Source organism: Bos indicus, chromosome 10 (assembly GCF_029378745.1).
Source record: "Bos indicus isolate NIAB-ARS_2022 breed Sahiwal x Tharparkar chromosome 10, NIAB-ARS_B.indTharparkar_mat_pri_1.0, whole genome shotgun sequence".
Classification (NCBI taxonomy): Eukaryota; Metazoa; Chordata; class Mammalia; order Artiodactyla; family Bovidae; genus Bos; species Bos indicus.
In genome coordinates, this window is record NC_091769.1 from 74893620 (window position 1) to 74906248 (window position 12629).

The 12629-nt window shown below is 37.4% G+C and overlaps 1 protein-coding gene across 2 annotated transcripts in view; it reads right to left on the reverse strand.

Moving 5' to 3' along the window:
* The window catches only part of KCNH5 (potassium voltage-gated channel subfamily H member 5), a 425893-nt gene that overhangs the window by 156517 nt on the left and 256747 nt on the right, over positions 1–12629 (reverse strand). For both annotated transcript variants that reach the window (XM_070797700.1, XM_019967980.2), the window contains one exon: positions 3863–4062. In XM_070797700.1, the coding sequence (XP_070653801.1) occupies positions 3863–4062 (200 nt within the window). The remainder of the gene's footprint in view (positions 1–3862; positions 4063–12629) is intronic.

The window sequence follows — 12629 nt, forward strand, 5'->3', positions numbered from 1 at the left end:
AAGAATGTCACTGGAGTCGGTTTACGGGAGATGATTAGGAGTTCAGTTCTGAACAACTTCATTGGCTATAAGTAGGCAGTCAAATTTGGAAAACTCAGCAGTGGCCACAGGACTGGAAAAGGCCAGTTTTCATTCCAATCCCAAAGAAAGGCAATGCCAAAGAATGCTCAAACTACCGCACAATTGCACTCATCTCACATGCTATTAAAGAATGCTCAAAATTCTCCAAGCCAGGCTTCAGCAATATGTGAACCGTGAACTTCCAGATGTTCAAGCTGGTTTTTGAAAAGGCAGAGGAACCAGAGATCAGATTGCCAACATCCACTGGATCATGGAAAAAGCAAGAGAGTTCCAGAAAAACATCTATTTCTGCTTTATTGACTATGCCAAAGCCTTTGACTGTGTGGATCACAATAAACTGTAGAAAATTCTGAAAGAGATGGGAATACAGGACCACCTGACCTGCCTCTTGAGAAACCTGTATGCAGGTAAGGAAGCAACAGTTAGAACTGGACATGGAACAACAGACTGGTTCCAAATAGGAAAAGGAGTACATCAAGGCTGTATATTGTCACCCTGCTTATTTAACTTATATGCAGAGTACATCATGAGAAATGCTGGGCTGGAGGAAGCAGAAACTGGAATCAAGATTGCCGGGAGAAATATCAATAACCTCAGATATGCAGACGACACTACCCTTATGGCAGAAAATGAAGAGGAACTAAAGAGCCTCTTGATAAAAGTGAAAGACGAGAATGAAAAAATTGGCTTAAAGCTCAACATTCAGAAAACTAAGAGCATGGCATCCGGTCCCATCACCTCATGGCAAATAGAGGGAGAAACAATGGAAACAGTGGCTAACTTTATTTTTCTGGGCTCCAAAATCACTGCAGATGGTGACTGCAGCCATGAAATTAAAAGACACTTACTCCTTGGAAGGAAAGTTATAACCAACCTAGACAGCATATTAAAAAGCAGAGACATTACTTTGCCAACAAATGTCCATCTAGTCAAGGCTATGGTTTTTCCAGTAGTCATGTATGGATGTGAGAGTTGAACTATAAAGAAAGCTGAGTGCCAAAAAATTGATGCTTTTGAACTGTGGTGTTGGAGAAGACTCCTGACAGTCCCTTGGACTGCAAGGAGATCCAACCAGTCCATCCTAAAGGAGATCAGTCCTGGGTGTTCATTGGAGGGACTAATGTTGAAGCTGAAACTCCAATACTTTGGCCACCTGATGCAGAGAGCTGACTCATTTGAAAAGACCCTGATGCTGGGAAAGATGGAAGGCAACAGAAGAAGGGGACAACAGAGGATTAGATGGTTTGATGGCATCACCGACACAATGGACATTGGTTTGAGTGGACTCCAGGAGTTGATGATAGACAGGGAGGCCTGGAGTGCTGCAGTTCATGGCATCGCAAAGAGTAGGACACGACTCAGCAACTGAACTGAACTGAATTCACTGTAATATTTTTATTTATTTCTTTAAAAATATTTTCATGTGAATAAAAATTCTATTTCGATTTTAATATTAACTTCATGTTTTTTCCCTAACATCCATTTTCCATCAATATTCTACCAATCGGAAGTACATTCCTGTGACCACAAATAGTGAATAGCAAACAACCAAAAAAATGTCTATACTAAAACTACATTGTGGATGCACTTCCATATGCACCCAATGCCAGTGTATTATACCCTAACTGTATCATGAAGCAGACAGGTGAGTAGGTACCAGAGGGGAAGCTTGTGAGAATCTGTTGATTCCATTATTGCACTAACCTAGCATCTGGGAATTCAGAGAAAGAGAAAGGAACTCAAAGATCAGATCTGCATCAGATCTGTGGCATAGGCTCTGGGTTTATGTAAAGAGCTATCATTCCAACATTTTACCGATGTTTTCTGTCAGCTACCATAAGACCCCCCTGAATTTTCTGGAAAGAAAAGCTTCTGACAAAGATACTGATTGACAAGGTAGATGGTTGCCTCCGAGCTCAGTTTCACTGAGTGTGGACCTCAAAGAATATCCTGCATTTGGCAATTTAAACACTGATTCTCACATGCACCTCTGAGGAAGATTCTTTTCCTTCTTTGGATTCCCTCACTAATAACCTTATATCAGTTCAGGCACACATTAATCAAATTCCACAGATGTGCAATTTGTCCTTTCCCCTCTGTGGTCACATATTCCACATTAAGGGACCATTTAATTGCATCTTGCAAACTGTGGAAAAATGAGCAAATATCACCCTCTTTCATAATTCTTCCACACAGCTATCCTCCAGAATCTCACTTCACTCTCTGCAGACCTCCCTCCTTCTACTCTTACTTTTCAAGTCCATTCCCTTCAACTCCCCTCAGCCGTTCTGCCCCTAACAACACCTGTTCTGGCTGAAAATTTCCTACTTACTTCATGAAATTCCCCTAACTAAAAATCTATTTTGTTTGTTGGTTCTTTCACCATGACACTGAAAGGTGCTTGTTGAGAAGGTCTGAAAGAAATACTATGTCAACCTCCTATGATTAAAAACACAAAATTTGTGGGAAATGGCAAGGAATATTATGTGCTGATTTGTTGTTGTTCTTTCGTTCAGTCATGTCCAACTCTTTGGGACCCCATGAACTGCAGCATACCAAGCCTCTCTGTCTTTCACCATCTCCTGGAGCTTGCTCAAATTCATGTCCATTGAGTCAGTGATGCTATCCAACCATCTCATCCTCTGTCATCCCCTTCTCTTCCTGTCTTCAATCTTTCCCAGCACCAGGGTCTTTTCTAATGAGTCAAACCAAAGTACTGGAGCTTCAGCTTCAGCATCAGTCTTTCCAATGAATATTTGGGACTGATCTCCTTTAGGATGGACTGGTTGGATCTCCTTGCAGTCCAAGGGACTTGCAAGAGTCTTCTCCAACACCACAGTTCAAAAGCATCAATTCTTCAGCACTCAGCCTTCTTTATGGTCCAACTGTCACATCCATACATGACTACTGGAAAAACTATAGCTTTGACTATGGATTTTTGTTGGCCAAGTTATGTGCTGATTACCATATGTCAAAAATCAATAGCTAAAAATAAAGCCTTCATCAATGCTTATAAAATGAAATAGTTCAAGATCAGTTTTCTCTAAAATTGTTATATACAAGCCTTACATGTCATTCTCTAAGTTTGATGTGAATCAGCTGAGTACAGGAAGTGAGGACTTTTTAATTTTACTTTATTTATCATGAAAGGACTTTGATTTCTTCTTTCACCCTGGTATATGTTAGATGGTAAAAATTTAGAGATTCCATAAAAAGACAAGAAAGAAATTAGGAATGTCAGGTGGATTACAGAGGTGGTATTCATTTCATGTTTTGTAAGGAAATGGGGAAAACAAAGAATTTTAAGTTGCATTATAAAACAGAAATGAGAGAAGATGAATTTAAGTAGAGGGTAAAATAGAAGACATATAACCTTTTAGTTATAAGCAAGGATGTTTCTAAATTTTAAATGAGCAAAGTGTCAAAAGAGAAATCTGGAATAAAATCTAGCAGGAGAAATGGCAACACTGTTAGCATTTTTGAGGAATTTGGAAAATTATTCTGAGTGGTAATGAGAGCATTTTAGGCAAATGAAGTAATTAGTTGTTTTCAGGAACCACAAACCCTAAATTAAGTGTGATGGCTACTAGTACTAATTGATGATTAATGGTTGACTGCTTTCTACCTTCTAAGTGCTAAGTAATATGACTGACTGATATTTGCTTGTGAAATACAGAATAACAATAATATACAAGTACTATGTGAGTGACCAAGTTTCATGCATCTGAAGATCCTATTGAAACATAAAATAAGTAAAAAAAACGGTTATAATAATCCATACCTTTTCTGTGTCGATGCCTTTTGACATGGACCATGTTGAGACAATATAATCCATGACTCGTTCACTAAGGCCTTTGGGGACCTGATAGAGTTTCAGAAAGTCCCGTACATTATTCAGCATCTCATGGTATCGGTTGGTGTTGGCATACATTTGCTGGAAAATTGTGGTAACATTTCCAAAAATAGTTGCATAAAGAAGAGCTGAAAGAGAAGAAATGATGAAAATAAAACAAATATCCCAAGTGAAAATAAATTATATGAATACTGGCCAGATCAATAAATTATCTGACAGAGATACCTTAATAAACTTTTCAGGATTATGCATGATAACCCCCTGAGAAGAGTGCCTAGAATTTGGTGTTCACTCAGTAAATCTTATCTTTAGTATGATAAACATGATTTTATGAGTGACCACCAGCTAGTCAATTTGGTAAAACATGATGGTGGTCGATAGAGTTCATGAAGAATTAGATGATCCGAGTTTATGATTTGCCTCTTAGCCTTATCACTAAAATTATCCTCCAGCCCTGACTTCCTGAATGAAGCTTAATCAATTCAAAATTTTGAGGAATTGATGATTCAGTTTAGAAATATATGCTCATTCTCACTGCATGCTTTTTCCAGCTTTTGGAATATTTCCTTCCTTATCAATATTTTTGACAGAATATCAAAAATATAGGATGAGAAGATAAATCAAGGTGTTTCATTTCTAGAAGATTCTAGGAAGAAACAGGATTGGAATTAACAGCTATCTGACAGAATGTGGTCCACTGGATAAGGGAATGGCAAACCACTTCATGAACAGTATGAAAAGGCAAAATGATAGGATACTGAAAGAGAAACTCCCCAGGTCAGTAGGTGCCCAATATGCTACTGGAGATCAGTGGAGAAATAACTCCAGAAAGAATGAAGGGATGGAGCCAAAGCAAAAACTGTGGTGTTGGAGAAGACTCTTGAGAGTCCCTTGGACTGCAAGGAGATCCAACCAGTCCATTCTGAAGGAGATCAGCCCTGGGATTTCTTTGGAAGGAATGATGCTAAAGCTGAAACTCCAGTACTTTGGCCACCTCAAGCGAAGAGCTGACTCATTGGAAAAGACTCTGATGCTGGGAGGGATTGGGGGCAAGAGGAGAAGGGGACGACAAAGGATGAGATGGCTGGATGGCATCACTGACTTGATGGATGTGAGTCTCAGCGAACTCCAGGAGTTGGTGATGGACAGGGAGGCCTGGCGTGCTGCGATTCATGGGGTCGCAAAGAGTTGGACACAACTGAGCGACTGATCTGATCTGATCTTATCTGATAATTTCTATTTATTAAATTTATGTCAGTAATCCAGTACTGTAAAGATTTTTTTACTTCATTATTTTAAGAATAAAGTAACTTGTAACCTGTAAACCTCTGTTATCTATCTACAGTAGCTAAAGAAAAGTATAAGGTGTTTTAATGCCCCTGATTGCTACTTCCTCCATCAACCAATAATTTACCAACTCCTCTTTCTCCAGATCTATCAGGTTACTAATGTTAACCTGATCTTGAAAAAACTTCTAAAAGCAGTTGAGTTCAGAGCCAAATAAATACATCTTCAATCACATACCACTCCTAACCTATCCTGTCCCTTTAGTTTTATCCCTTAACAGTAAGCTCTTTTAAAAAGAAGGCAGTATTTTATTCCCTTTAATATTCAGTGAACACTATAGTTAATAACCATACTCATTGCAAAAGCATTTAACAAATAAATAGAATATCAGACAATGATCACTTCCACTCTTGTTCCTCTAAGCATTTGAAAAAATAATTCCTCTGAACAAAATGTATGAACTGTTTCATTTCACAGTTTCATCAATCAAATTCCACTTGATGGAAAGAGTATAACATCAAACCAGTGAAGCAGCTTAAGATCCTCAATCTATTTTCAGAAAATCACTTGTTTTCTTTAAGAACAGTGGCTCTTTGGGCATAACAAATTAAAATTTCAAAATAGGAAGTTGTGATTTTACAAGCAGTTACTCGGGTTCTTTTTTAAATCACTTTTTAGGGTTTTTATTTTGTTTTTATGGGGGGGCATTGCTATTATTTTGGGATGTTGGTGTCAGCACAGACCAACAAACAAAAAGTAGAGGTAATCACAAACTTAAAACTCTATTCCTCATTTTCGGTATTAAGAAAGACAAGCACAGAAATAATGTGAACAAATTGATGGTAGAAGAATCATATAACAAACATGGAATTTTGAATTTCCAAGAAAGTGACATGAAGAGAGTTTGTTTTTTACATAATGAGCTTTTTACAGGTTAATTAAATAATGCTACAGTCAAGCTTTTGAATAGCCTCCAGCTATTTTAAAATGTCAGTGAATATTACAGAACCATTATTTTGACATGTTCAACTTGTTTGGCTCCCTAACATGCTTGTAATATGCTATATTTGCCAAAGTGTCTTACTACTGCCTTTTAGTTAAACAAATTACCACACATTTCATCTTTTGGGGTACATTAAATATGCACACATTCTAGTCATATGAATAGCTTAAGCACTGAAATATGAATAAAACTGTCAATGTATTTACAGTTTTCATCATTAATAAATGAAGGATATAATCAACATCCCATTAAGCTGGGTATATTACAAAGATACCTTCTGCCTCCAGCTTTCATGTGAGTGTGGTGTCCTATACTGAGTAAGACTAATCAAGGTCATAATTTAAGGTAAGACATTCAACTATATATATATAATTATGTGCATGCATATATGTATATACAATATATATAATTTATATGTATAAATATGTATGTATATTTGTACATACATACATATTTGTAATACATATTATATATATATATAATTATGTGCATGCATATATGTATATACAATATATGTAATTTATATGTATAAATATGTATGTATATTTGTACATACATACATATTTGTAATACATATAATATATACATAATTATATATACATATATAATACATACATAATTATGTAAAAAGTTTTTTACTTTGAAATGTTATAAAAATCAGCAGAAAGCTCACATATACCCACATGTAGCTCTCTCAATTATGACATCCTACAGAACTATAAGAATCTGCCTGCCAATGCAGGAGATGTAAGAGATGGAAGTTCAATCCCTGGGTCGAGAAGACCATCTGGAGGAGGAAATAGCAACCCAAGCCAATATTCTTGCCTGGAGAATCCCATGGACAGAATTGGAGGGCTACAGTCCATGGGGTCACAAAGACTCGGACATGACTTAGTGACTGAACAACAAAAACAAATAGACATTATATTTAACTAGTATTTTTCATGCAGTCATTTTGGGGGTATACAACTTTATAAAAGTTTTATCATCTGTACAAATCTATGTAATATATGTATATTTTTAAAAAGAGAAATCACTTCTTCTTTAAAAATATTTTCAACATTTAAGACTAGTGCATATCTCATAAAATATGGTGACAGCAAGTATGACATTCCATGGCAAGCAACAATACTGCTTCCCACCACAGTTTGTGTTCACAGGATAAAAGAGTACAACCTCAAGGGAAGTGACCGTGGGACATGACACCTGACAATGAAAGAAATCGGTCTCAATAGAAACTAGCTCTATGCTGCTAACTCCCAAAGTAATAACCTCTCTCTTGAATTAACAGATACACAGATACTCTTGAATGTCTAATGCCATTCAAATCTAACATTTTCAAAAGAGAACTTTTATTTAACACTACCTTCTCTTCAACAACCAAGTGCATTTTTCATCTCATTAAACTGCAAAGCCACACCTATTTGTTCAGACTATAGCTACAGAGTCTTTCTTCAATTCACTTGATTCATCTAATCTACTCCACTATCAATTCCTATTGGCTCTACCTTCAAAATAGAGCCTCAATTCAATTTCTTCTCACCACCTCTACCAGCATCCTTGTCTCCTTTAAGAGTACATGCTTTCCCACTGACTAGCTATGTGTATTTGGACCAGTTACTAGAGCTCTCGATGATTCTATTTCCTCTCTTACAACTTTACAGTTACTCTAGACTTTACAAAGGAGTTGTGCTAAATAAAATAACTCATATAAAATGGTTTTAAAAGAGTCCAATACGGAGTAAGCATCCATGAAATGTTATGTATATATCAGCATCATCATCATGGAAATAGCTTCCAAACAATTGACTTTCACTCAGCAGAAAAAACATCCCCTTCCTTCAGCATCAGTCTCTACCCGATATTATGTCTTTGTTCCTAAACTTACATATCACTACTTTAATTTATATGACATATTTATCTGTTGATATCTACCTCCCCAATTAGAAATGCAAAATCCATAAATACTAGCCTGGGCCTTGTCCTTTCTTTTTTGCTCACTGCTGTATTTCCAGAACAAAGATCAGTTCCTGGAACATTATAGGTATTTAAATATTTTCCTTCAGTAAAATGACACACCAAAAACCTAGGAAACATTTTTTCCAGAAACATTCTTTTCTTCAAATCAAAGTTTCACTACTGGTGACACAAAAACGCAAAAGTACACATTATTAATGCATGTGAGAGAATAAAATGTTGAGAAACCAAGGTGATACATGTCCTGGCCATATTAAGATAGTAAATGAATTGGGAAGGCCTATTGTCATTCATCAAACATGAATGCTCTTGCTTGGCCCGGCAAGGTTTGTAGGGGACTATTATATAACTTGGTGATGGCAGCCATGAAATTAAAAGACACTTACTCCTTGGAAGGAAAGTTATGACCAACCTAGATAGCATATTCAAAAGCAGAGACATTACTTTGCCAACAAAGGTTCATCTAGTCAAGGCTATGGTTTTTCCTGTGGTCATGTATGGATGTGAGAGTTGGACTGTGAAGAAGGCTGAGCACTGAAGAATTGATGCTTTTGAACTGTGGTGTTGGAGAAGACTCTTGAGAGTCCCTTGGACTGCAAGGAGATCCAACCAGTCCATTCTGAAGGAGATCAGCCCTGGGATTTCTTTGGAAGGAATCATGCTAAAGCTGAAACTCCAGTACTTTGGCCACCTCATGCGAAGAGTTGACTCATTTGAAAATACTCTGATGCTGGGAGGGATTGGGGGCAGGAGGAGAAGGGGATGACAGAGGATGAGATGGCTGGATGGCATCACTGACTCGATGGACGTGAGTCTGGGTGAACTCCAGGTGTTGGTGATGGACAGGGAGGCCTGGTGTGCTGCAATTCATGGGGTCGCAAAGAGTCGGACATGACTGAGCGACTGAACTGATCTGATCTGATCTGATACTTTGAATGGGATGCCATAGAGGTAATTTTCCTACTTTACTTCCTGGTGGCTCAGACAGTAAAGAGTCTGCCTACAATCCGGGAGACCCAGGTTTGTCCTGGGTCGGGAAGATCCCCTGGAGAAGGAAATGGCAACCCACTCCAGTACTCTTACCTGGAAAATCCCATGGATGGAGGAGCCTGGTGGGCTACAGTCCATGGAGTCGCAAAGAGTCAGACATGATTGAGCGACTTCAATTCCACTTTTACTTTCTTTGAATGGGATGCCATAGAGGTAATTTTCCTACTTTACTACTAATAATTTGATTGACCAGTTAAAATATGTTAAGCCTCTTTTTATATGCTTTCCTGTAGCCTTTTGGAGAAGGCGATGGCACCCCACTCCAGTACTCTTGCCTGGAAAATCTCATGGACGGGTGAGCCTGGTAGGCTGCAGTCCATGGGGTTGCTAAGAGTTGGACATGACTGAGCAACTTCACTTTCACTTTTCACTTTCATGCATTGGAGAAGGAAATGGCAACCCACTCCAGTGTTCTTGCCTGGAGAATCCCAGGGACGGGGGAGCCTGGTGGGCTGCCATCTATGGGGTCGCACAGAATCAGACACGACTGAAGCGACTTAGCAACAGTAGCAGCAGCCTTTTAAGTTTAAGAAAATTTAAGACAAGCCCAGTTTTACTAGCTTATCATATTTAAATGCTTCCCTCATGGCTCAGCTGGTAAAGAATCCACCTGCAATATGGAAGACCTGGGTTCAATCCCTGGATTGGGAAGATCTCCTGCAGTAGGGAAAGGCGACCCACTCCAGTATTCTGGCCTGGAGAATTCCATGAACTGTATAGTCCATGGGATCACAAAAAGTTGAACGCAACTGAGTGACTTTCACTTGGTAATTCTGACATATATACTGGAAAATGTCTTACCTAAAAGTCCTATAGTTTTCTTATTCACCACAAGGGGATTATTTTAAAGAAAATTAGGTTAAAGATGGCTATAATTTTCTGACACTCCTTCCATAGACAGCCAGGGTCTTTTTTCCTTTCCCTTGAATCTAGGCATACTCTATTAACTATTTTCCTAATGGACTATGGTAACTATAATCACATGCCAATATCTGGGCCCATGCCTTAAGAAACTAGAAATTTCTAATTCCTCACTACTAAAATACCTGCTAAAATAACTAGAATATAGTTTCTGTGTTGTGAAGGAGCCTGAATATTCCTCTGGAAAGGTCCACATGGAGAGAAATCAAGGCCCCTGGCCAAGAGTCTTGGCTGAGCTCCCAGCTAAACACTGGCCTTAGGCTGAACAATTTTAACTATGGATATAAGAAGACATTTCTGATAACATTTAAGGCAGGGTGGATGGTTCAACCATCACTTCCCCTTCTATTTATACTGATATTTAATAATTATAGTTAAGATGGGAAGGAAAATGTCCTATCAATCTATGATTCCGTATGCAGCACACAGCTTGACAACATCAGCTTACTAGCCATGTATGTGGCTGAGCCAACTAATAAGTGAATTTTTCAGACCCACTCAAGCAAACCCAGCGATAACATATGTGCCAAAAATAAGTCATGCCTTCCTAGCCCTGCACAAATTATAGATTTGTGAGTGAAATAAATGGCTGTTCTTGTTTTAAACCACTAATTTTGATTAGTTATGTAACTCTAATGTTCTAATAAACAGTTTTATGAATAGTTGATTCTCAACTGATTAATAAACCTGAGACAGGAGAGTAGTGAGTTCCTTATGATACACATCAGAGTCTAATAGCATATTTAGGGAAAAAAAATTTAATATATTTTATTGAATATATCTTAATACTCAAAAACATCCATTATTTGTATAATATAAACATTGAAGTCATGAATGAATGCTTTCGAAAAGAAACAAAGTTTAAATGATTGAATAATGTCATATAACTTAATCCCAGATTTCATTCATGCATTGTTTAATTCCATGGATATTTATTGCACATCTATTATATGCCTCCACTAAAATAGTCACTAAGGATAAAACATAATCTCTGTTCTCAAGTAGTACTCACTACTTCCAAGGGAAAAGTGTTCATCCTTAATTCTCCAAAATCATAGTCTTTGAAAGAAAACTAGTGATCATCATATCCTTTTCATAGTTTACAAAAATTCACAAATGAGCTTATATCGATATCGAGTATATAAATTAAGTATAGTTTATTTCTCATGGTTAAACAACTGGCAGAGTCAAACGGAATCTGTATTGAGCTAATTAATTGTAACTTTACCTACACTCTTATAAGTTGCACAGAATAACAGATCAGATGATGATATCCAGTTCTCTGAATAAATTATGTTCTCAGTCACTTCATTTTGCTTGCTCCTTAGGTCATGCTGCAGCCATTCACTGTCTTATAACAATTTATATTTTTTAGACTTTTTGTGCCCATTCATGTTGACATCAAACATTTATTTTTCCTAGTTATCTTTCTTTTATAAATCTTGGCAAGTAATCATTAGCCTTAGACTATGTAGTTAAAAATACTTATATAAGAATGCATTTTGGTAACCATTAAAGCCACATAAGTGGTTCAACCATCATTTCCATTTCTATTTCTATTTACTAAAGTCTACCTTTAATAAATGAAATTTAAGACATGGAAGGAAAATGTTCCACCAAAATATGATTGTATATGTATCACATAGCCTGTTAAAATACTTGAAATCACTCCAAGTGGCTGAACAAAGTGAAGCTGAAAATCAGGCCTCCAATTTTGAAGTTTTATTCTCCTTCCAGCTGTCTCATAATGGCTTCAGGTTTCCTTGGATGCTCTTTTGCAATGACCCATAAAAGAAAGCACCCTCCAGGCATCAGTTATGAACCAGATATTTCCTCTTTCCCAGTATTCACTTAATCCATATCCCATTTACCTAGTACCTGAACCATGCCAACTATCTTGTTAGAAATTAATTTCATTAATTACTTGATGTTATATCCGCTGGATCATCGAAAAATCAAGAGAGTTCCAGAAAAACATCTATTTCTGCTTTATTGACTATGCCAAAGCCTTTGACTGTGTGGATCACAATAAACTGTGGAAAATTCTGAAAGAGATAGGAATACCAGACCACCTGACCTGCCTCTTGAGAAACCTGTATGCAGGTCAGGAAGCAACAGTTAGAACTGGACATGGAACAACAGACTGGTTCCAAATAGGAAAAGGAGTACATCAAGGCTGTATATTGTCACCCTGCTTATTTAACTTATATGCAGAGTACATCATGAGAAACGCTGGACTGGAAGAAGCACAAGCTGGAATCAAGATTGCCGGGAGAAATATCAATAACCTCAGATATGCAGATGACACTACCCTTATGGCAGAAAGTGAAGAGGAACTAAAAAGCCTCTTGATGAAAGTGAAAGTGGAGAGTGAAAAAAGAGATCCAACCAGTACATTCTAAAGGAGATCAGCCCTGGGATTTCTTTGGAAGGAATGATGCTAAAGCTGAAACTCCA